The sequence below is a fragment of the Salmo salar genome, chromosome ssa03 (assembly GCF_905237065.1).
Source record: "Salmo salar chromosome ssa03, Ssal_v3.1, whole genome shotgun sequence".
NCBI lineage: Eukaryota > Metazoa > Chordata > Actinopteri > Salmoniformes > Salmonidae > Salmo > Salmo salar.
The window spans coordinates 69,875,822-69,898,709 of NC_059444.1; the positions used below are offsets into that span (position 1 = coordinate 69,875,822).

The 22,888-nt window shown below is 43.9% G+C and overlaps 3 protein-coding genes and 1 long non-coding RNA gene across 14 annotated transcripts; 2 read left to right on the top strand and 2 right to left on the bottom strand.

Moving 5' to 3' along the window:
- Positions 1-229: 229 nt before the first annotated feature.
- Positions 230-15,658, bottom strand: LOC106601412 (ATP-dependent DNA helicase Q5). Of its 7 annotated transcripts, XM_014193617.2 has the most exons (18): positions 15,501-15,658; positions 15,121-15,242; positions 14,444-14,965; positions 13,492-13,588; positions 13,061-13,335; positions 12,813-12,895; positions 5,238-5,459; positions 4,851-4,953; positions 4,293-4,329; positions 4,132-4,190; positions 3,325-3,398; positions 3,115-3,208; positions 2,810-2,986; positions 1,916-2,574; positions 1,778-1,823; positions 1,429-1,653; positions 1,256-1,328; positions 230-1,178 (listed from the first exon to the last, which is right to left on the bottom strand). In XM_014193617.2, exons 1-18 carry the CDS (start codon positions 15,592-15,594, stop codon positions 952-954), a joined length of 3,189 nt encoding a protein of 1,062 aa, XP_014049092.2. In that variant the 5' UTR covers positions 15,595-15,658; the 3' UTR covers positions 230-951. The 7 variants fall into 7 exon arrangements, 4 of the variants coding, with proteins under 4 accessions (XP_014049092.2, XP_045571167.1, XP_045571166.1 ...); XM_045715211.1 differs by lacking the exon at positions 1,256-1,328 and having other exon boundaries at positions 1,094-1,178; positions 15,501-15,641; XM_045715210.1 differs by lacking the exon at positions 230-1,178 and having other exon boundaries at positions 1,256-1,352; positions 15,501-15,641.
- On the top strand, positions 8,312-12,327 carry LOC106601430 (uncharacterized). Its single transcript, XR_001328009.2, has 3 exons — positions 8,312-8,941; positions 10,638-10,827; positions 11,071-12,327. It is a non-coding gene; the product is annotated as an uncharacterized lncRNA (long non-coding RNA).
- nupl (Nucleoplasmin) lies at positions 15,214-17,075 on the top strand. 4 transcript variants are annotated; one of them, XM_014193613.2, is made up of 6 exons: positions 15,214-15,459; positions 16,093-16,206; positions 16,309-16,391; positions 16,536-16,746; positions 16,850-16,900; positions 17,010-17,075. In XM_014193613.2, the coding sequence occupies exons 2-6, from the start codon at positions 16,155-16,157 to the stop codon at positions 17,027-17,029; spliced, it is 417 nt and encodes a 138-aa protein (XP_014049088.2). In that variant the 5' UTR covers positions 15,214-15,459; positions 16,093-16,154; the 3' UTR covers positions 17,030-17,075.
- A 1-nt stretch (position 17,076) lies between these two features.
- On the bottom strand, positions 17,077-21,361 carry LOC106601418 (butyrophilin subfamily 1 member A1). Of its 2 annotated transcripts, none has more exons than XM_014193624.2 (7): positions 21,164-21,361; positions 19,643-19,723; positions 18,884-18,982; positions 18,662-18,763; positions 18,278-18,553; positions 18,081-18,159; positions 17,077-17,975 (listed from the first exon to the last, which is right to left on the bottom strand). In XM_014193624.2, the coding sequence occupies exons 2-7, from the start codon at positions 19,700-19,702 to the stop codon at positions 17,389-17,391; spliced, it is 1,203 nt and encodes a 400-aa protein (XP_014049099.1). In that variant the 5' UTR covers positions 19,703-19,723; positions 21,164-21,361; the 3' UTR covers positions 17,077-17,388. The 2 variants fall into 2 exon arrangements, with proteins under 2 accessions (XP_014049099.1, XP_014049100.1); XM_014193625.2 differs by having other exon boundaries at positions 18,278-18,550; positions 21,164-21,360.
- Positions 21,362-22,888: the final 1,527 nt, after the last annotated feature.

Sequence of the window (22,888 nt, forward strand, 5' to 3'; positions counted from 1 at the left end):
GGCAAATGCCACGCATAATTCCCCCCACCATTGTGCTTTACGTAGGCCTCCAGCTGTTGTTACAAGCCCCCACTCACTCGTGCTTTGCACCGATATCTCTCCTGATCCATTCTGCAACGATCCCCAACCCCCTTCCCTTATACAGGGGAAGATGCTGCTCCATAAAAAGTCTTTCCACTTGATCTAATTGTATAGAGCCCATGAGCCATTTAGTACCAATCACTAGACATTCAGTGTTAGAGATTTTATTGTAAACAGGTCTCACATGGAGCAACAGTGTGTGATGGCTGGGTTTTTTGGATACATTTCTGTGATGGCTGGGAGTTTTTCCCCCATTGGTGCATCAAGTGCTCTTTGGATTCCATCATGTTTGAAATGGCACCCATGCAGTCACCAACCATCCCAGGCAGACTGACCAGCTCTGATCATTTTAGACAAGATAACTTTGTACCAGATAACCATAAGGACAAGAGAAAAAAACAAATTCATATTTTTGGGGGATTCCTAAGCATAAACAAAAGTTCTCATTGAGAATCTCATGAAAACAACTACTAACTAACAAACTAACAATGAAAAATACATTAAATTACAGCTCTAAAAATCAATCAAGGATAGAGTGTGGTTGTTACACATCCAGCTGGCTGTCCTCTTTTGTCAGGCAGAATGACAGACCAGGTAGCAGCAGGGTTTGGCCTGGTATAACCATAGCATCCATGTCCTAGTCACATGGTGCTAACATCAAACAAAAAGCACCTCTGTTCAGTGTTGAGCAGGGATGACTAATTGTTCCCCAGCAGCACCAGCAGACATACTGTATACAGTACATGTTTTATGGCCGCCATTACAGCGGCTCTACACGCCACGACAGCATGAGCCTGGAGTTCACACAGCATAGCAGCATATCATCTCTGTAACGGCTCAGTATCTTGGCCTGGGAGAGATGTGAGGGAATCAGTTGGAGAGCGAGCGAGAGAGAGAAAGAGAGTGGATGAAGGGATCAGACCCCAGGTTGTTATCCTCCTCCACCTTTCCGTTCATAGTCCCGCCTCCTCCCATCCCTCTGTGTTCAGAGGTCTCAGTGCTGTGTGGTCCCGTCAGGTGCTTCCAATCTGCTTCACTCTCACAGCGCTTCACACCGCTGAAGAACTTCTTTATCAGATTCTTGGCCTGCATTTTCACTGTGGACACAAATATAGTTCCTTATTAGAAAAGGCAGCTTGCGCTAGTGCGCACACACAATGTTTGTCTTTCTCACCTTGACCTCTTCCCCTACTCCTCCCCTCTGCTAGTAGATGAGACAAGTAGCGGGCAAATGACTTGAACAGCTCCTACAACAAGGAAGATTTGGAATACTACGATTTGAAAAAGTGACAAATGAAGAACCAAATATCTTCATCCCAGCTTATGCCCCTTCCCTCTCTCCCTCACCTTGGTGGCAAACTTGCCCTGAGTATAGAAGGGGTCTAGACAGCGCACCACAATGTCAGCCACCTCCTTCAGAGACACAGGCTTGGGGGCTTTGCTTGGGCTCCCTGGCTCCAGTACAGTCTCCTGGACTTTGGGGTTAAAGGTGACCTTCTTCCTGCTGTCCTGTAGGGGGCAGCTGCGCTTGGCTGGGGGGAGGGCCTCCCTCTCTTCACTGTCCTCACATAGCTGACAAGCACACAGAGAACATGTGCTAGTAGATGTTAACAATGATGTCATCATTACATACTGCTAAAAAAAACATGGACGACACAATAATACTGTTGTGGCAATATAATATTGATCTCCATACCCTTTGTTTTCGCAACGATTTAGCCTTGTTTTCATGTGCATTTTGCCTGTGAAGAACACAAAGGAGTTTAGAGAGAGAAGCGCATAACGGAATAAACCAGTCAAAGACTTTATCTACAACTTCTGAGGGACATCTTACACTATGATAGAGTCCAAGTCCAGTTTAGCTTCCTCTTTAACCTCCTCATCATCATTATCCAAGTTGTTGATTTCTGTGGGGATGGTGTCCATAGGGATAGTTTCAATGGGGATGGTTTCCGTGGGGATGATTTCCATGGGACTAGTGTCCATAGGGATGCTATCCATGGAGACAGTAGCAGGTGTGATTTCCTGAGTGGGGAGTGACTGGGGTGGTATTGAAAAGGCCTGAGACGACACATCATTGGTTCTTATCTCCACCTCTTGACTGTTTTCAATCGGTTTCTTCCCAAAGTACTGGGTAATGTTGCGGGAGTTCTTAGCAGCCTCCGCTAGCTTCTGCTTCTTGCTCAGGACCTTGCCTCCTGTCTTGGTGGGACTGTTCAGGAAGGCAGAGACTGCACTGGCTTTAGCTCTGATGGAGGAGCTGATGGTTGGTGCTGTATCTCCAGTCTTTGTCTCCTTCCTCTTCCCCCTTTCCTTCTCACCAGCTGACTCTCCAGACCCAGCCAGGCAGTCAGGGCCCCCGCTCCCTGTCCCCCTGTTGGCCCCTGGACCTGTAGTGGAGCCCTCACAGTTAGAGGCCCTCAGCAGCTCACTAGCAGTCTGGAAGGGGTTGGAGGAGCCCCTCAGACCTGCTCCTATTCTCTTCCGCTTTAGCTGGTGGAGAGAAGGAGACACAGATGGAAGGATGCTTAGTTACTAATAGAACCCAGTATGAGGCTGACTCACAATAACACTGACTGCATCCTGTTACTAAATGGGCTGAGACAGTCTCAATGCATTAGCCAGTAGATACATATTTAGTCATTACTGCTGCTTATAAAGGAGCACTACAGTATTTTCTAAAGCGAAGTAAAAGCAGTCCTCTGTGTGCTGTGGTGTTGGGCCTTACTGAGTAGATCTGTGAGGCGGGGGTGAAGCCCTGCTGCTCCTCAGTTAAGGAGGAAGAGGAGGAGGTTGCTTCGTCTTTGAATTCGGTCTTTATCTCTGTGGATTCCCCAGAGCCGCTGGTCCCTTCTCCTCTTCCTCCTCCTGCAGAGGCAGCCCCTCCCTTCTTCATCTCTGATACCTTTAGGAACAAGAGATAAGTTAGATGAGTGAAAGAATAACTTAAAAAGAATATCTTCCATAGGAATCGATACATAAAGTGACTTTAGAGTTGTACAATAAACCAGACAGTAGTCAGGAGCTACTTACTCTCTTCAGGACGGCTGCTTTGTACAGGTTGGAAGACTTGGTGATCTTGAAGACCTCATGTTCAATATCCACTGCCAAGGAGAGTGTGTCAGAGCTGGGTGAGGGGCGGGGGGAAAAAGGGAAAGAAAGAAATCCAAGTGTCAGTTCAGTTGTCCCAGTGGCATCAGTGATTTGGCATTTTAGGTGCCTGTGGTTAGTAGTGACGGGTACCTGTGTGTGTCTGCTGCTGCCACCTGGTGGTTGTTCAGAGCCTCCTGTAGCAGGGCCACACAGTGCTCCCGAGCCTAGAATTGATGCACACATTTGGCACACTCTCGTCGTTTTAAAGGCAAGTGAAGATGTATTCATTTGATTTCATCCTCTATTCAAAAGGAATGTGCCATTGATGGGTACCTGTGTCAGTAGCAGCTCCAGAATAAAATCAACATTTAACATACATTTATTTTAACTTTTAAAAATACAAATGGGGCTAAATATTTTCCTTGAAAATGGGTATTCTTGTAATACATGTATGAACCACACAGTGGTAGTACAATCCCCTCTGTTCCCTCAATCTGCAAACATAGATGTTCAGTTTATTTATTTTTTGTATTAATTTTATCACCAAGTCAGTTAAGAACAAATTCTTATTTTCTATGACGGCCTAGGAACAGTGGGTTAACTGCCTTGTTCAGGAGCAGAACGACAGATTTGTACCTTGTCAGCTCGGGGATTTCGAACTGGCAACCTTTCGGTTACTAGCCCAACGCTCTAACCACTAGTGCTCTGTGCATTTGATCACATATTGAGACTGGGACCCTGGATAAGCCAGCATCTTGTTGGGTAAAGGATATAAAGCAGAATTTAATTATGGATAAATAAATAGTTTCTAACAAGCTCATGATGGTCATGATGGTGGAGACGCTGAATACACAAGGACATGTGCATTAAAAACATCAAAAACATGCAAATGTACATATTGCTTTGCACGTACGTGAGCATGCGCGTGTGTGAAACGTTTCCATAGTAGAGCTGTACCTTGACAGTGAGCCTGGGGATTTTCTGGCTGCTGGCCTCCCTGAGTGGGCAGTTATCATCTGTAGAGACACACAATATCCAAACCCATTCAGTCACATAACAGTATTATTAGTCAGTCACTTTGCTTGTCTACACTGATATTACAACAATAGAGAACCCACCTGGGGGGATAAATGAATCTTTGTGTCCCTCAGACACCTACAGAGGAAAGAGAGAAGAAAACAAAGGGAAATAAGACACCCCCTCACACTTATTGTCAGTTAGAGCAGAGAACCTACAGAGGGCCCCTCAAATCCCTCACTCCAGCACTAGACCGCTGCCTCTCTCACCTAGTTGCTAGTGTTTCAGTGTTCCAAGCCCCGTGCTGTTGCTGGCAGCATCTCAAACCAACAGTCTGAAAATAATGGCTCAACTCAACACGTCTTTTGTTTGTCAGGATTAATAGTATGGATTTGAATAGCCCTGTTGTGCTGATTTGACTCCACATATGGGAGAGATTTACCACATGGTGCCTTACAGGGGCCCCTAGCCCCATAGCCTCCTTGCCTGGCTGACTGGCTGGCCACAGCTGGAACACAGATGTGGAGAGAGAGGGAGCTGCTACAGTGTATGAAGGTTTGTTTACTGAAGCAATGGAATGCTTATGAGTCAGATGTTGTGTATAACAGTAGGGCTGTCCATGTACAGCATGTACACAGTACATGAATGTGAGGTTTCACCTTGCGCAGGTTCATTTGTTTCTTGAAGAGATCTCCAAACTCCTTCCTCCGATGCTCGGAGCCATCATCATCACCACCGCTCTCCCAGCCCTCCTCATCATGCCTGAGGAGATGACATCACCACAGACCTCAGCATTCCTACTGTACTATCTATGAGTGACAGCTAGAAAACACATTTTAAAATCAACAATACATATGAAAATAATCCTAATCCAACCAAATACTGCAACCAAAACATGACTAGCAAGTCAGAAGGAAAGACCCCCCCATCTTGCCCTGTTAGCATCTAAAAACTACAACAAATGTTAGCCTGGATGCCAGTCTGTTTCTGCTTTAACCAACAGAGTTAGACTGGCCTCCAGGCTACTAGACCGTTGCATTTCTGACCTCTCAAAGCCGTAGCCCTTCCTCCCCCCGGCGTAGAGGTCACGGTCAAACCCAAACGGGCCCCTGGGCTGTGTGCTCCGAGCTGCTCCAGTCTTGGTGCACAAAGTGGCCCCCTTCTCCAGCTGGGCCCGCACAGCCTTGGGGTCACGACAGTAGTCACAGGCCCCAGCACAGTCCGGCTTCTGGTCCCCAAAGAACTTGGAGATGGTGGCATGGCGGCACCTGAGAGAGCCCAGAAATACGGGTGTGAGAGAGACAAACAAACATATTGCACAGACATGCTAGAGGTCAAACCCCTAGGAGGCCTTGCATTCACAGAGTAGCTCAGTGGAGCCCACAGTGTCTCAAAATGCTCAGAGCCAAGATATTGTGCATGCCTCATTAAGACTCACAATACAGAAAAGTGCACATGACACAGTATGATATCAGAAAGGTAGCTAATGCTGCTGATTGGAGGAATTATACAATGATTGTGTCATGGAGAAATGACGAAGAGGATCGTCATTGATCAATAGCTACCACTGTGTAACAGATTCCCCATTTCTGTCTATGATCGATGTGTGTGTGTGTGTGTGCGCATACTGTGTGATCAAACAAGGTCACACTCAACTGGCCATCATGTGGCCAAATAAGGCTTTGACCCGACTCGCTATCACCAGATGTTAATCCCACTTGTGCAGAGAGGGGTCGTTCCATTTGATTTGAATGCGTTTTTGACCACACCCCTTTTGATTTGAACAAAACTTACCATACATATTTGCCCATGATAGAAGTGGTCAGAAAGTGACATTTTGGCAGTGATGGAAAAAGTACCCAATTGTCATACTTGAGTAAAAGTAAAAGATACCTTAATAGAAAATGACTCAAGTAAAAGTCACCCAGTAAAATACTACTTGAGTAAAAGTATTTGGTTTTAAATATACTTAAGTATCAAAAGTAAATGCAATTGCTAAAATATACTTAAGTATCAAAAGTCAAAATGATCTTAAATTCCTTAGATTAAGCAAACCAGACAGCACAATTATATTTTTTTTTACATTTACGGATAGCCAGGAACATGCTCCAACACTCAGACAAAATTTACAAACTAAGCATTTGTGTTTCGTGAGTCCACCAGATAAGAGGCAGTAGGGATGACCAGGGATGTTCTCTTGATTAATGCGTGAATTGGACAATTTTCCTGTCTTGCTAAGCATTCAAAATGTAAGGAGTACTTTTGGATGTCAGAGAAAATGTAAAGATTAAAAAGTACATAATTTTCTTTAGGAATGTAGTGAAGTAAAAGTTGTCGAAAATATAAAATAGTAAAGTAAAGTACAGATACCAAAGAAAAAAAAACTACTTAAGTAGTACTTTAAAGTATTTTTACTTAAGTACTTTACACCACTGCTTTTTGAAACCTGAATGCCAAAACATTTAGGCGATATAGGTGCTCAAGTTGACTTATTTTGCATACCCCACCATAACATGAGACATCAATGTCTTAAATCACTGGAAAAGATAAACAATTGAGTTTGATATCATTTAAAAACGTACAAAAAGGGTTGTCAAACTATTTCATCATTTCTTCCCAAAACATTTTTTACCTTTGATGTCAATCATCTAAAAACGTGCAAACTCAACAACAAAAACTAATTTTCCCGTATGTTGTAGCGTAGACCCCATTTCCATCATCTGAGGTTTTTGTGTTGTGCCTGCCATCGGTTGAGACACAGCATACTCTTGAATACAGGGTAGTTGTCATGTTTTGGCTGATAAATTTACTAAAATGTGACTAAAATAAAAATGTCAACTTTTAAATGGTACCACAGAGATGGTTGGAGGTCCACACATCAGAGAATGTTGACTTGAATGGGAATATCAGTTTCTTTAAATAACACTGTCAATCTTCCATAGGAAACCTATTGAAATCAAAGAAATATAGATTATAGAATAGACATTCAATTGTGGGTGGACCAGCAGCCATCTTTATGGTAGTAATTGGAAGTAAACATTTTAATTACATTTAAAATGTCAATGGTTTATCAGCTTAATTGCAGGGGTCTGAAGGGATAGGTCCATTCTATGAATTATATTTCTATGACTGAAATGACACCCACCCTGTATTCAAGAGCATGTTGTGTCTCAACCGAAAGAATTGATCAAATATTTTGACAACCCTTTTTGTAAGCTTTTAAATGATTTAAAACTGAACTGTTTATCTTTTCCAGTGATGAAGACATGGATGTCTCATGGAAATGTGGGGTATGCAAAACTGGTCCACTTTGAGCAATGGGTCAACTTTGAGCTAGAATGTTTTGGCATTCAGGTCCAAAGAAAAAAGACACTTTCTGACCACTTCTACCATGGGCAAATATGTATGGAAGTTTCATTCAAATCAAAAGGGATGCGGTCAAACAGTTATGGAAATCAAATGCAGTGACTCTGCAGGAGTGTGAAGTGTATTCTCCAGTAAAAGAACACCAGTTTAACAATACGTCTGTGAACTGGATGCGGTTTCTGCTCACTCATAGACACACCACTCCCTTCTATTCTGACAAACTCGAATGATGAGGAGAAAAAGGGGTTGTGGCTGTGGAATGACTCCTGTGTGAATAATGTGAAACAGACACGAGGTTCTATAAAATAACTGCTTCCCTAGAGTCTAGTCTGAATAGCAAACCAAAATGATCTACTTTAACGAGACTTGTAGGCGAGTGAGATTGGCCATTACTGTTCTAAATGACTTTTAAATAGATTTCAACATCTGAATGTCTAATCACTCTTTAGGTATGGCTGTTCCGCTTCTTTGTATAACAGCTTGCTCTTTCACTCAATACACAATATTATGTCATGTACACACACACACACACACACACACACACACACACACACACACACACACACACACACACACACACACACACACACACACACACACACACACACACACACACACACACACACACACACGCTAGTGTCTCGGAGGAATACTAGTCAAGCCACCTCCATAACACACAAAGCAAGACTACCTCGGATGGAAACCCAGTCTCCACAGTTTTCAAAGAGGGGGGAAAGAGGCAGTCTCACCAAGGGAGGAGGGGAGAGTAAGAGAGAGAGAGAGAGACGACAGACAGACAGAGAGAGGATTGAGAGAGACAGAGAGCGAGAAAGAGACAGAGCTCATGAAGCAACAGAGTCTTTCCAGAGGAGGAGTGAAGGAAAGATAATGACCCACAGCAGAAGGAGGAGATGAACTAGCCTATATTAATACAACAGGCAGAGAGCACAAAAACACAGCACGAGTCCTTTGTAAGTGGAGATAAACAGTGTTGCTATTGCACAACCGCTGCCTTTTCCACTGGCACCAAGAGACGACAACAGCTACTACTAACTGGGAGAGAAGCAAGAATAAAAGGAGAGAGTAAGAGTGGAGCGAGAGACAGTGGAAAGCAAACCAATGACAGCTGGAGAAAGCTCACTTCCAGCCCGATTTGATTCCTTTCTGAAACCCAGAACAGACTGTACAGAGGACAGCAGTGCAGCGGATGGGCTTTCGGTCATCTCTTGGCTTCGATGCTAATCGCTACTTGAGGACTTATCTCTGCTAACCCTAATCCTGACAAAACCGCTGGGTCGAAGAGGCGAGGTCACCACCTCTGTCTCACTGCTGGCTCCAACTCACCCAGCATCACACAGGGAAATCGCTCTCCACACTCACTCAGGTAGGTGTTGGTTCTTGTGTTACATCACTAACTGATTCGCTTCGTTAGACAAGCACAGTTTAGCACCTTTATTTACTACCCATACAGTTCAGGTGAGTGTATGCTGGTTGTGAGTGTGTACATGTGGCCTATATACATGCAAATACAGGCCAGAATAACAGTGTTAGCATACTTTATAGCCTAACCAAAAGAATGTGAAGAGTGTAATTTAGCTGTGATCAGTGTATTCCAGCTGTGTATTAATAGGGAGGCTATTTACATGTGAACACAGTGTGGACCAGAGTTGGAACAGCTCTAGAAGGAGAGCTCTCTTCCTGTATGTCATTACCATAATGACATTTCTAACAGCTGAATATTTAGCTACACTTTACTACTGTGGGAAGACTTGCTCCCATACCCCCCAGCCGAGCCATGAAACCTGAGACTGGTGAAAGCCCAGTCTGACTGGGATCTATCACTACACCAGCTGGTGGGAGTCTACCTGGGAGAGAGAGACAGAGCAGCTGTGGAAACGGAACTAAAGTAAAAACTATTGTCAGCGAAATTCATACAAAATACATTGGACAGAACACATTCCACCACGATGGACTCAGGCAGGTCCAGCAACACAACAGGAACAGAAACTCTTTAAAAGGGACACAGACAGCAGGACAAAGAGACTGAGCCAACAGTCTGGCATCTGTTTTACATGCCACACCTATAGTCAATAAAGCATTTTACTGTCAAATGAATTGAAGCACTATTCTATTTTTCTAAAGACTTCCCCTTTAATAGAATCAATACATTCAAATCTATCCTAATCCAAGTCAATCTAGTGTTGTGATGAAGAGAACAGACATGTCATGTAATCAAGTAGCCTACAGTGTGATGAGGGTTGGGAGAGGAGTAGTAACACTGTGGCGTAGCTGCACAGCTACAGAGAAGAAGATAAAGAGTGTGATGAGGAGGAGAACTGTGGAGTGATGATCATGAGATAATTCATATGAGCAGGATCCTGTCTTGGCATCAATTGTCACACCCAACTGCTATTTACAGTTTATAGGAACATACTTTCCCATAGCAACAGCAACATATGACCTACTCATATGTGCATAAAGAATAGACAGAAACTTAGACAGAATATATTTTAACACACAACAAGGCAAACATTGGTGTCTGCCCTTGAAATAACATAGATAAAAGTTCTCCCTTTATACAGTCAGCCAGTGGGACCCTCCTCTCGGTCTCATGACTGTTGTGATAACTGGTGTGTCCACAGCCATGCTGCTGGGAGAGCCCTAGAATTACTCTAGTAAGCCTGGAACAGAGACAATCCCACTGGCCCAGAAAAACTAAGTCCTTTACACACCGACATATTACCAGATTATAACACACTTTCTAGATCCCCCTCTTTCTTATAGGAGGAGCTGGAATCAGTTGATTTCACTCTGTCCTACCTACTCATCAGAAACACATGCACTAGCAGCTAGCCTATATATTCAAGGATGAACACAATGGTTTGTCAACATTCCATTGGTGGCAGGTCATCTACATAGTTAGACAGTAACATACAGCATCTCTGACTTCTAGACTCACAGTCCATTATGGGTGAAGAATAAGGAATGAAACAAATGCCTAGATTCTAATAATTCTAACAATATATTGTAATAATAATCCATTATTAATTAATAATCCATCTTTCATCCTTTTATTTCAGCAAAGTGGTCACATCACCCAACCTGCACCCAGATACTACAGAGTTGCACCCACCCTCAGTGTGAGTGACATGATGGATGCCAGGGAGGAGATGCTGACCCTGCTACAGAAGCTCTGGGCCAAACTGCAGGATCTCCCCACCGCCAGCCCTCTGGAGATGGGGGCCTTCGCTGTCCTCGTCATCTTTATCGGTAAGCTACACCTCTCTCATATATATATATATATACACACACACACCTCTCAGTGGAGATATACTCCATACACCTAACCATGTCCTTCAGAACATGTCTTGCAAAAGATGAAACTCCAACATCTTTAATATCACTTTAGATAGGATGATTGATTTCACACTGTCTGGACAGAGCCTAGACATAATTCAAATATGTAGGCTTGCTACTATAAAAAGGTGTTGTCAATCGTGTGTTCTTTCCTAGTGGTCTTCCTGCTCATGCTGCTGATGACCTGTTTGACGTGCTGCTGCTGTCACAGGACCAGAACCAAGGGGCCACATAGTCAGCTAACCTGAGCCAATCCCCACTTCCCCCAATAATGAGGAGAGACATTATAACAAACAGGCACTCTATGGCCCTCTAAACCCCAGCAGAATGAGGACCCATGCAGAGTGGTGTGAACTGAAAACCCTCTGTCACTACTGTATCACCAGGAGAGACATTCTGGAGAGGCACTCTATGGGCCTCTTAACCCCGGAGGAATGAGGAGGTTCCGTGGGGAGGGTGTGGAGCCCATCTATAAAGGAGCCCGGCCCTTGAACAACACACCTCCATAGAAAACACATACAGAGCCTCCCTGAGAAGCAGCCAAACAGGCCTGGCTTCCAGGCTTTCAGGAGTATCAACATTCCATGGGGCATCCCTGGGCTCTGCTGGCTAATAAAGCAGTCTTTGACGTGACAGATGGACAAGACTAGACCTCTAGGACGGCTTCAACGGAGCCACACAACACAAGGACACAAGGAACACAGGAGCATGGAATCACACACACACACACACACACACACACACACAACTATACATGTAACAAAAAGATCCCAACAGAATCACAGGAGATTGCTTGGGGAGATGAATGTCTGTCAGTTCTAGGCTGTATGAGTGTCAACTCAACCTCTGCCACTGGCTCAGAGACTAAGAAAGAGCCCTCTGCAGATCCCATCAACAACTCATTTAAATGGAGGCATCTTGCCAAACCCGTTGTGAGAGTGTTGCCATATGTCTTCGATCTAAAGGACTTCCTTTGCTTTATTGCCTTGTTCAAGTGCTAGATGGAACTAGGAAACTCAGAAATGTCCGACTTGCTAACTGGTTGAACGCGGCACGTGTATAACTACAACCAGTTAGCAAGTCAAAAAAAGTTTGTTTCCTAGTTCCGACTAGCACATGAACGCAGCATTAGTTCAGCAAAAACAAGCCATTATCTCATTCCTCAGGGGATTCAGAGGACCATGCCTGCCCTCTGCTGTACAAACATGGAACTGAGGTAGTGTGGAAGCCTTGTAATATGCTTCACAGTTATACACAAAAACAGAAAGAGTAATGCTGTCATTTCCGTATAGTTGTTGCATAGGTTAAAAAGGGCATCTCTTCCTTCTGAAAAAGCATTTTCTTAGCCTGCCTAAAATAGTGCAATACGCTTTTGTATCTCTCTTGCATGAAATAAAACAAAAATGCAGATGATTGTGGTGAGTTATATCAGTGGTTCCCAAACGGTGCTCTCCCCCCCCACACACTCTTGAACATTTAAATAATAGAATGCACAAGTTGCAATTTCAAAATGATGTAGTGTATCATCAGTTTCTCAGTCATTGAGACCTTAGAGAGCCATTTATAACTTGTCAGAAATGTCCAGATCCACTAGCCTGTTGATTTTTTTGTAATGTTTGAGTCACTCAAATATCACATGACAAAACATAGAATTGCAAGAAAATGTCCTTTAAAACTGCAAAAGTTTCTCCGCACACCATGACAAAATGTGTAGATTTGCAGGAAATATTATAAGCTTTTAAACCTGCAAAATCTTCTCTGCTCCAACAAGAGCGGTGTGTCATGAACAGTGCTTGTGCCCACAGAAATAGACATGCGAGCGCAGGGATGTTCCCCAATGCTGGAAGGGGGGGCCTGAGTGAAATAGTTTGGGAACCCCTGTGTTATATAACACTCACCCCTCTTGCTCACAGAATGACACCATGGCCTCGAAGTCTGTGATGGAAGCCTTGTCCTGATCTTTCTCGGAGCCACGCTTTGCCTGCAGAGAAGTTACACAATCATTCGCTCAAAGTTAAATAAACAAACATACAAATATTTGAATACTGTACACACCAATTGCAATCCCCATGCATTTACAGCACCATCATATTGCTATACTACTAACAAGCCTGTGAGGCAGGTTGACAGTGTAGTTAGACGTAACCTGTTTGCGAGCCACCTCCTTGCGAATGAGGAAGTTCAACTGCTCCCTGTCCTTGGGGGAGTAGTATGTCCTGCAGGAAGAGGGCAGCCCATCTCGCCCCGCACGCCCAGATTCCTGGTAGTAACTGGCTAGTGACTTGGCAAGGTTCCAGTGGGCCACAAACCTGACATTAGATTTGTCCACCCCCATGCCAAAGCTGATAGTGGCCACAATGACAAGCACCTTACCCTGCATCCAATCAGTCTGAGCCTCTGTGCGATCTCCTGCCTTCAACCCTACACAAGCAGGAGTTAAAGGTCAAGAGTAATGCCGCCCACTTTATGTCTCGTCTCACCATCAATAAAATAATCTGCTTGATTCTTGTCTTTATTAAACTTTAACATTTACTATCCTACCCCACAATGTTTGTAAGCCCTTGAGGAATGTCTCACCTGCATGGTAAGGCTTGGCCAGGACTCCCAGCTTAGTCAGTTGGTAAGCCACCGTCTCACAACCTTCTCTGGTCCGACAATACACAATTCCACAACCCTGAAGAAAGACATACAGATAAATATCCCAAGCTAAGTACCATGCACTGATTATAAGGCTGGATGACATATTGAATTAATGTTTTAGCGCAATATTCCAAATGCCTGTATCGCAACAATCACTTTTTGTATTTTATGACCGTTTATGTCTGCTTTTTCTCATATATTTTTGGTCTCCTTTGCACCTTCCCATTCTCTCTCTCACACACACACACACACACACACACACACACACACACACACACACACACACACACACACACACACACACCACTTCCTCCCTGATAAGTGGTTTCAACTCGCTACTTGCATTTAAGGTTTGTTCCAACAGAATCGGTCATAGGGACACCGAAAGACATTACTCTGATTACACCATCCATGATTTTACTGTAATTGAGGAGAAGAAGTTAGCCTTTCAACTCCTCAAATTGCATGCAGAGCAGACTACTAAAACCAGATAATCAATGAATACTGATTCTGGTAAATTTATGTTCAGTTTTGTTGCAAAACGGCATTTTCAGCCAGATCAGTGAATATTGCAAAAAAGCAGGTTAAACTATTTTGATAAAATAATTACATTATTAGTGGGTTTTATGGTTGTGGAAGGCTTATATTTACCCTAGGTATAATTTCACAAGCCCTGAATTCATTAGATTATTGCTGACTGTTTGAAATGCGGTGTATTTGACCTTTAAATCTAGATATATATCGTGAATCACCCATAATAAAAAAATACTTGTGATTTTTAGGACATATCGCCCAGCCCTACCTGATTACACCATCCCTTAGATATAGGGTACAGTAGGAAGAGATACTGCATATAAGAGAGAGTCAGAGGGGAATCTAGTCCACCAACCTGTCCTTTGGGGCCTTCCCCCAGGGTCAGGGCCTCTCTGATGAAGGCATGCAGGTGCTTGTAGGGGTCCTCCAGTAGCTCCCTGTACACCACCTCATAATGCAGGTTACTGCGAAACACAGGTGTGGCAAAGGACAGCGGTGATCGCAGCCTCAGGGACTTTGCTATGTCCTCCTGCACCTTCTGGGGTGCCGTGGCCGTCAGCGCCACGCAGGGTACCCCGGGCAGACGGGCACGCAGACTGCCCAGTTTGAGGTAGTCTGGTCTGAAGTCATGCCCCCACTGGGAGACACAGTGAGCCTCGTCCACAGCCAGGTAGGACAGGAGGCTCCGGGAGAGCAGGCCTGTAAGGCAGGGCTGGAAGGCAGGAGAGGCCACCATCTCTGGGGTGATGTAAAGCAGCTTCAACCTGGGGCTCTCACTCTCCAGATCGGCCAGGATCAGACGGCGCTCCCCTGCAGGGAGCTTGGAGTTGATGGAGCATGCAGGAATGTTCAGGTCCCTTAGGTGGTCCACTTGGTCCTGTTATGGTGGATACAGAGAAAGGGATCATCATTGAAGAAACCTAAATACACAGCTAGCTATGCAGTTAAGGATACCTCAGTCTATATCAGAATCAATCACGTAATCAGGACAAATTACACAACAGAATAAAATACTAAAGAAGAGAGACTGACCTGGATGAGAGCGATAAGAGGGGATATGACCAAGGTAATACCCTTAGCCAACACTGCAGGAAGCTGGTAGCAGAGGGACTTCCCTGCCCCGGTGGGCATGCACACAAAAACATCCCTGTCACCTGCACACAAAAGCGGCAGTAATTTACAATATTCCATCGACAGTCCGATTTGGGCAACGGCATTACTCAGATATGTTTAATGACAATAACTGATCATGCTAGCTAGTAGTAGGTAACAGTCAATGAACTGTTTGAAGAATTGGCTAATTAGCTACTTAGCTAGTTAGATAGCCCGCGGCTGGCTAAGATTAGCTAAAACTAGAAGAGCCGTTCCTAGGTAAGTTATTGTAAGTCCAACATGTCTATTGTGGTCCTCACCTTTAACAACTGCTTTAACAACGTCCTCCTGCTTCTGGGATCGGAACTTATCGAACCCAAAATGGGTTTTTAACGCCTTTTTAATGGAAGTCATCTCTTATCCAGAAAAACGTCCAACTTGACAACAAACTTCATTCTCTCGTCGTCGCGTATCGATGACATCATGCCAGTCTGCGCATAATAAAGAAAGCCATATTTTAACCAGTGAATCTCTTTAAACATATTTTATCTACGGTTCTCTTTTAAATATACATTTTATTTAATGTCAAATGACCGAAACAGATCTGTTTATGTTTTGTGCAAAAAACATCAAACACACACAACTCTGATTGGATTCATCATCGATGGGTACACGTCTTTGTTTTCCTGGCCAATGAGAGTCGAATGCGCTGTGATTAGCACTTGATTAGCACAACCCAGGCCAGGACAGATTTTAATGCTAGATTATTTTGTTGTTGTCTCGATCGGTGAGGTGAGTCTCCGTTTACGTTTGAGTTCTGGTTGAATTTGGTGACCTCCATAGACCACTTTATCAACACCCAAACCAAAAACACTGACACAATCAAAAACCTTGATTTATTTATCACTAAAGCAGAGAGAGAAGAGGCATAGGATTGCAGAATATTAAAAGGAGGATAATTCCACTTCATCTCCATGGATCTTTCCCTTTCACCCTCTGTTTCTGACACTGTCTGTGTGCTCTGGGGTATGTACTGAGGTTAATGCCACTTTGACATGGTTTGAAATTGGTGACCTAGATGCACAACAATGTATTGTAAACCCAGGGTCTCCTCTCTCCTCTGACTAGGCTGTGAGCTGAATGACACCCAGAGAAACGCAGTGTTTGAAATAGCAGAGGATTTGTTGGAGCATCAGTTCTTTATCCGAACGGTCAGTCTGTTCAAGTCTTTAGTCCACCTCCAGCCCTCTCCACACACCCCATTAGCAGAGATCACTTTGACTTAGTCAGTGACACAAAAATAAACATAGTCCAATGACAGCCCAACCCCTATTCTCTGCTCCCCTTGTGTATAGATGTGTCTGAGTGCAGGGGCCAGTAAGGAGATGCATGTAGTGGAGGTACAGGACAGAGTTGGGGAATACTGCAAGCCAGTGCCCATTGCCACTCTTCACCCTATGTGCCAACCTATGGTCAGTTTCAGTGGGTTTGAGCTCATGCCACCTGTCATCTTCAACCTTCGCTCTGGGCAGGGCCCCCTCTTCATTTCTGGACAGCATTTGACATGTAAGTAATTGAGTTAAGAGAAAATGATGGAAAATGGGACTCAGTTCTTTATTTGGCTTTAAGTTAAATTCAAATGATACCTGGTATTTTTGTGCTGTCATAGTGGTCTATGAGGAGGAGGAGGAGGAGGTCTTCTCATCAACACCCCCACTTGGTAAGTAAACAAATCTAGAACTTCTAAGCTTCATAACAGGATTACCTATTTTGATCCCTTATGACATTGTACAGTTCAGTATGAAATAGTTATTGTGTTTTTATTTCAGATCACAGTGGTCTTCAATAACATGATCAAAATTGAAGGACTTCAATAAAACACAGCACAAAAAGTAGAACCTTTTGAGTTTCGTATATTTATTCATCACGGAAAGTGCATTGTTATTGCAGGATTAATATTTCACAATAGATTACAATAATACTACGGTATTCTTTCAAATGTATGAAAATACAGAGCATGTGAGCGCATAGCATAACTCAAGTAAGGAAGAGGCAGAAAGAATCACATAGAAGCAGCAGCATCAGTGGTCACATAGCTATCCAATATCATGATGGTCTAGTTCTTTACAGTAACGAAGGTTCTGATTACTCTACAGGAGTGGTGAAAGGGTAACCATAGGGTGGAGGGATGGTGTTAAGAGGGAAAGTTCAGCCCCACAGGCACAGGGAGGGACAGAGGCAAAAGGCCTTGCTCCCAGGGGACTTGATCACCAGGTCCTTAATGATCTCCGTCGTGCCGAACAGAGGGAACAGCTTCTCATTGAAGCTCTCATTGTAGGTGTAGATGTGGGAGCGGCTGTCTACGTCGTAGAAGGACAGCTGGCCCTGGTCGTAGTCCAGGTAGACGGCCACCTTGCGGGGGATGAGACCAGGCGGCAGGGCAGTGAAGGGCACAGTCAGAGCCTTGAGCTCTGTGCCCCTCTCCAGGCGCAGGGTCAGGTAGCCCGTGTCTGTGTTCAGGGACTTGAAGCCCTTCCTCAGGGCTGACTCCTTGGCCACACCCAGCCGAAAGTCCCGCTCCCCCACCTCCACCTCCCAGTAGTGGCGGCCAGAGTTGAAACCCTCCACCCCTGTGGCGCACCACCAGCCATCGAAGCGCTGGTGGTAGTTTGGCACATCCTTTCTCTCGAAACCGCAGCGCATCTTCTTCTCGTCGTTGGAGATCAGCAGGTCAGGGTTGGCCGTGTCCAGGTCAAGGGAAATCTCCACTGCTGCATTAGAGATCCAGTCCCATACTGGAATATACATAACAGATTAGTAACAAATATTAGTCAAATAAACAATACGTTCTGTGAACATCACATCTGGCTCTGTCAATGCCTGTCCAAGGCATCACATACCTGAGTGAGGAATGTAGCGGGCAGCACCTATCTTCTGAGTCCTCTGCTTCCATATGAGCCACTGTTGAGGGATGGCTTCCTGCAAACACAAAGATGGAGAGGGAAAAAAGCGGCTTTGGTAAATATCAGAGCTGTTAACATGAATATACATTAATTTATTTTAAAGGGGGACAATTGATATTTAAGGAGGCCCCCACCTTGTCCAGGCCCTGTGTCAGTAAGACCCACATGAGCAGTTCCATGGCTGTCAGGAGGTTGGGCATGTGGCGACTCCTCCATGCAGCCTGGAGGTCCTCCAGAACTTGAGCCACAGCCTCCCCAGGCCACACACTTTGCTCAGGTTGGGCTCTCAGGTCCTTGGTCCAGTTGATGATGGTCCTCTTAGCGTTCTCCATCTCATTCTCACTGAACAGGTCCTGCTCCCTCCACTCGCTCTCCTCTGGCCAGCCATCCGACTGCATTGGCCTCTTCTGCTGACAACAGGTGAAGACTCATTCAACACGTGTTTGGAGAAAGTCACCTGCAAGCTATACAGTATATATTAATAGCTGTTACAGTATATTGGCTCCTGCTCTCCATACCTTGCTCTCCAGCAGAGACGCCCACTCCAGGATGAAGGCCCTGCAAAGAGGAGTGGGCCAGATGTCCTCTAGTTTCCAAATGTTCCCCAGCACCTCAGACCTCTGCAGAGAGGGCATAGACAAGTGGGGGATTTAGTAGACTTGTTTATCCTCCAAACTAGGCCTGACAATGGATACTTGAATAATGGATGTTACAAAAGGTGTGTATATATTTCAGTGTACCTGGCACACTCGATTGAGATCTCTAGCCAGCTCCACTATAAACAGCTGATTCTCTTCCAGTGGCTCTCTCTTCTCATTCTTCGCCCTCTTGCGAGATTCCTGACAGACAAAAAAAAATAGTGAAAAGAGTTAGCCATAGAGCACATAAAGTAACAATGAAATATAAATATTAGGAAATGAGGAAAGGAAACGGATTTAGGACAGAAATTTGTGTTTTACTAGTGCTTTAGAAAGTAATAAGGTCAACCCAGAAAAGGACCTTCTTGGTCTTATCAAAATGCACACCATGCTCTTCTCCTGTCAGCAGGAAAGAAAGAGATCTCCTCTCTCCCATAACCCCCCTGACAGCATCTATTATCTACCCAACAATACCCTCATTTACTTGTTCAGACAATCAAATTAAACTAAATCAAATCAACAGTCCGTGCAGGTTCTTGGCCCTTCACTGCTGCTGTCTCACCTGCCAGCAGTAATCTGTTTTCCCTGGGGTTTTCCATACCACTCACACACATGTCAACTTTGATTTGATTTGTTTTAAATATAAATCAAACTACAGAAACAATTAAAACCTATCTACTTGAGTAAGCATGTGACTGGTGACGCTACCATGACAACCCCTACACAGCCGTTTCAAGGTCACTTTCCTTTATGATAAAATCTCTGACCGTAGCAAAAAAGATTTTAACAAAAAAAACATGTAAATGGGGTTTTTGTTGTTTGGAGGATTTTAATGCATTACAGGAGTGTGACCTACTGTACCTTAAGCTTGACTGTGATGCTCTTGACCGGCTCGACTATAAAGTGGAAACACTGCATCATCTTGGAAACTGTGCTGAGCCTCTACAAAGAAAAAGACAGATAAAATAGCATTATAAAAGTACCTTGACAGACAGGGAACCTCTACTTGACAGAATATACACTACCCGTGTAAGGATTTCAGATTGACAGGTGCTACTGCTGAACTAAAACCACACCACTGATCTGATTCCGTGGTAGCAGGACCACCTACATTCTCTAAGGGGGCTCAAATGGTTTGAAATCTAAAACTACCCCTGCCCTACTTTCATTAGAAATGTGTCAGCTGTTACACCCTACTGCCCTATATTCTGTCCCGAGTCAAGTTAAAAGGAATAACGCAGCTCCACTGTTAAGATTGCTTTAAATCGTTAATCATAGGGCAGAGGACAGGCAACATATGGCTAATCGTACTGGACCAAATCATAACAGCAACACCTCTGTGGTCATCATAACATGAAGGATACCTCCCCTTTGGAATCTTTAATGATACTCTGACCTAGTTATTGTGTGGATGTTATTCAAGTCATATTATCATTGTGAGGTAAGCAGGGGGTCCTACCCACTTATAGAGCCTGGGGCATCAACTGATCAGTAACTTGGTTAGGATCAGTGATGAGTCAGAGCAGAGGTTACTTGGCCCTCTGTAACGTGACTGGCCCTGCATGCTCTTTGCTGCTGTCTCATCTGCCAGCAGTAATGTGTTTGGCCTTTGTTTTTCCATAACACAGACACACACAAACACACCTTGTGGGCTAAGCCAGTAAGTCTGCTGTCAGCAGCAGGGTAAATGTGGCACGTGAGTTAGGTCAGTGTGCCACTGAAGCCCTTAACAGATTACCTAGGAGGACTTCCAAACAGGGTTTAAGGTCCTGATACAGCCAAGCACAAATAGATAGAGAATGGCAAGCACAATATAGACCAAATAATAATGACTGATATTGCTAAATGAAATGCATATTCATCAGCACACATTGTGGAGAGCAAAACAAGGTGGCATTTGTTATAAAATTCATGGTAAACTCATGTCAACCTTTAGTAATAGAATACAAATAAATACAATGGAAGGAAATGGAATACAATGCAACAAAAATGTGAGTAGGCAAATTAAATCATGAAAACAAAAACAGGAAACATTGTTCAGGTATTCAGAGTAGGCCTATGTGTATTGCATCTTTTGTTTGATTGACAGTGACCCAGTTACAGACCAGTCAAGACACACGCAGTCTGCGCACAAAGTAATGAGCAGGGTCGTGTGACTTTGCGGCACTGCCAGAGAGCTTGATCCTATATATCCTTGGTTGACATTGCAACATGTCGAATTTTGCACTATGCATGATGGTTCATTTATTTTTGCGACACTAAACAATGCCATGCTGTTATGTGACGTCTGTGGACTTTCATGCAATCGAAATTAATGTATTATATTTTATGGAAAATTTGACACAATCATGCAGTTGAGTCGTACAAACTTGTTAGACATACCTGTCACAATGTTGTAATGTAAGCCGATTGGTGTCTTCTATACACAGGAGTAATTCTACTGGAGAACAAGTTGACTGTATGCTGCAGTATGACTGACCTTGTTTACATACAAGATTTTCCTAGGAACGAAGATGGTTCGGCTCTCTCCGTTTTCTGAATCCGAAGGCAGACAAACAGCGCCGCCATGATTGTTGTGGAACGGCGGGCTGTCTAGCTTCCGCCTATCCTTTCTTTGGATTGGTGGATACATAGCATTATTGTAATCCCGTTTTGAATATTCGATGAGGTTTGTTGACGTCAACCGCCTGTATTCAATGGAGAGAGATACTACGCTACTAGCCTAATTTCATGAATATGCATGACCATCAACGTGTCCTTCTTATATCAGTAGAGGAGAATGAAGGTGTCTGTAATATAATAAACGTGGTAAAAACAAATGTAGACTTTTAATAAATGCATTTCTATAGCTTCCAAAATATTTTTACTCCATTGGGGGAGTGCCAAGATGGAGGCAAGGTGGCATCAAAACAGCCAAATCAAATGTATTTCTCACATACACATGGTTAGCAGGTGTTAATGCAAGCGTAACGAAATGCTTGTGCTTCTAGTTCCGACCATGCAGTAATATCTAACATGTAATCTAACAAGTAATTCCACAACAACTACCTTGTACACACAAGTGTAAAAGAATGAATACGAATATGTACATAAAAATATATAAATGAGTGATGGCCGAACGGCATAGGCAAGATGTAATAGATGGTATAGAGTACAGTATATACATATGAGATGAGTAATGTAGGTTATGAAAACATATAAAGTGGCATTGTTTAAAGTGGCTAGTGATACATCTAATTAAATCAAGATGGCAAGATGCAGTAGATGGTATGGCGTACAGTATATACATATGAGATGAATAATGTAGGTTATGTAAACATTATCTAATATAAATAATATAAAGTGGCAAGTGATAAATTGATTACATCAATTTTCCCATTATTAAAGTGGCTTGAGTTGAGTCAGTATGTTGGCAGCAGCCACTCAATGTTAGTGATGGCTGTTTAACAAGCTGATGGCCTTGAGATAGAAGCTGTTTTTCAGTCTCTCGGTTCCAGCTTTGATGCACCTGTACTGGCCTCGTGGTTGCTGTCCTTGATGATCTTTTTGGCCTTCCTGTGACATCGGGTGGTGTAGGTGTCCCGAAGGGCAGGTAGTTTGCACCCGGTGATGCGTTGTGCAGACCTCACTACCCTCTGGAGAGCCTTACGGTTGTGGGCGGAGCAGTTGCCGTACCAGGCGGTGATACAGCCCGACAGGATGCTCTTGATTGTGCATCTGTAAAGATTTGTGAGTGTTTTTGGTGACAAGCCGAATTTCTTCAGCCTCCTGAGGTTGAAGAGGCGCTGCTGCGCCTTCTTCACCACGCTGTCTGTGTGGGTGGACCATTTCAGTTTGTCTGTGATGTGTACGCCGAGGAACTTAAAACTCTCCACCCTCTCCACTACTGTCCCGTCAATGTAGCCCTGACAGCCCTGACATCATCTAGTGTGTGTGTGTGTGTATATATATATATATATATATATATAAACTGATGGCCTTAGCGTTGACTTAGCCCTGTTTCCCAAAAGCATCTTCATGATTAGCTTTGCCTTAAGATGCTTTCGGGAAACCGGGCTCTGTTCAGTACATTGTAAAGGCATCCTCTCTGTAGTATGAACCAGTGTT

What these genes read in the sequence shown, in the direction of transcription:
- LOC106601412 (XM_014193617.2), bottom strand. Translation starts at nt 15,594, where the DNA reads ATGACTTCCATTAAAAAGGCGTTAAAAACCCATTTTGGGTTCGATAAG. An exon ending in GGCCAAGCCTTACCATGCAG is followed by an intron (nt 13,336 to 13,491) that starts GTGAGACATTCC and finishes CTGCTTGTGTAG; the next exon opens with GGTTGAAGGCAGGAGATCGC. An exon ending in AGGAGGTGGCTCGCAAACAG is followed by an intron (nt 12,896 to 13,060) that starts GTTACGTCTAAC and finishes ACTTCTCTGCAG; the next exon opens with GCAAAGCGTGGCTCCGAGAA.
- nupl (XM_014193613.2), top strand. Translation starts at nt 16,155, where the DNA reads ATGGATCTTTCCCTTTCACCCTCTGTTTCTGACACTGTCTGTGTGCTC. An exon ending in CACTGTCTGTGTGCTCTGGG is followed by an intron (nt 16,207 to 16,308) that starts GTATGTACTGAG and finishes TCCTCTGACTAG; the next exon opens with GCTGTGAGCTGAATGACACC. An exon ending in TTCTGGACAGCATTTGACAT is followed by an intron (nt 16,747 to 16,849) that starts GTAAGTAATTGA and finishes GTGCTGTCATAG; the next exon opens with TGGTCTATGAGGAGGAGGAG.
- LOC106601418 (XM_014193624.2), bottom strand. Translation starts at nt 19,702, where the DNA reads ATGATGCAGTGTTTCCACTTTATAGTCGAGCCGGTCAAGAGCATCACA. An exon ending in GCATCACAGTCAAGCTTAAG is followed by an intron (nt 18,983 to 19,642) that starts GTACAGTAGGTC and finishes TTTGTCTGTCAG; the next exon opens with GAATCTCGCAAGAGGGCGAA. An exon ending in ATCTCAATCGAGTGTGCCAG is followed by an intron (nt 18,764 to 18,883) that starts GTACACTGAAAT and finishes CCCTCTCTGCAG; the next exon opens with AGGTCTGAGGTGCTGGGGAA.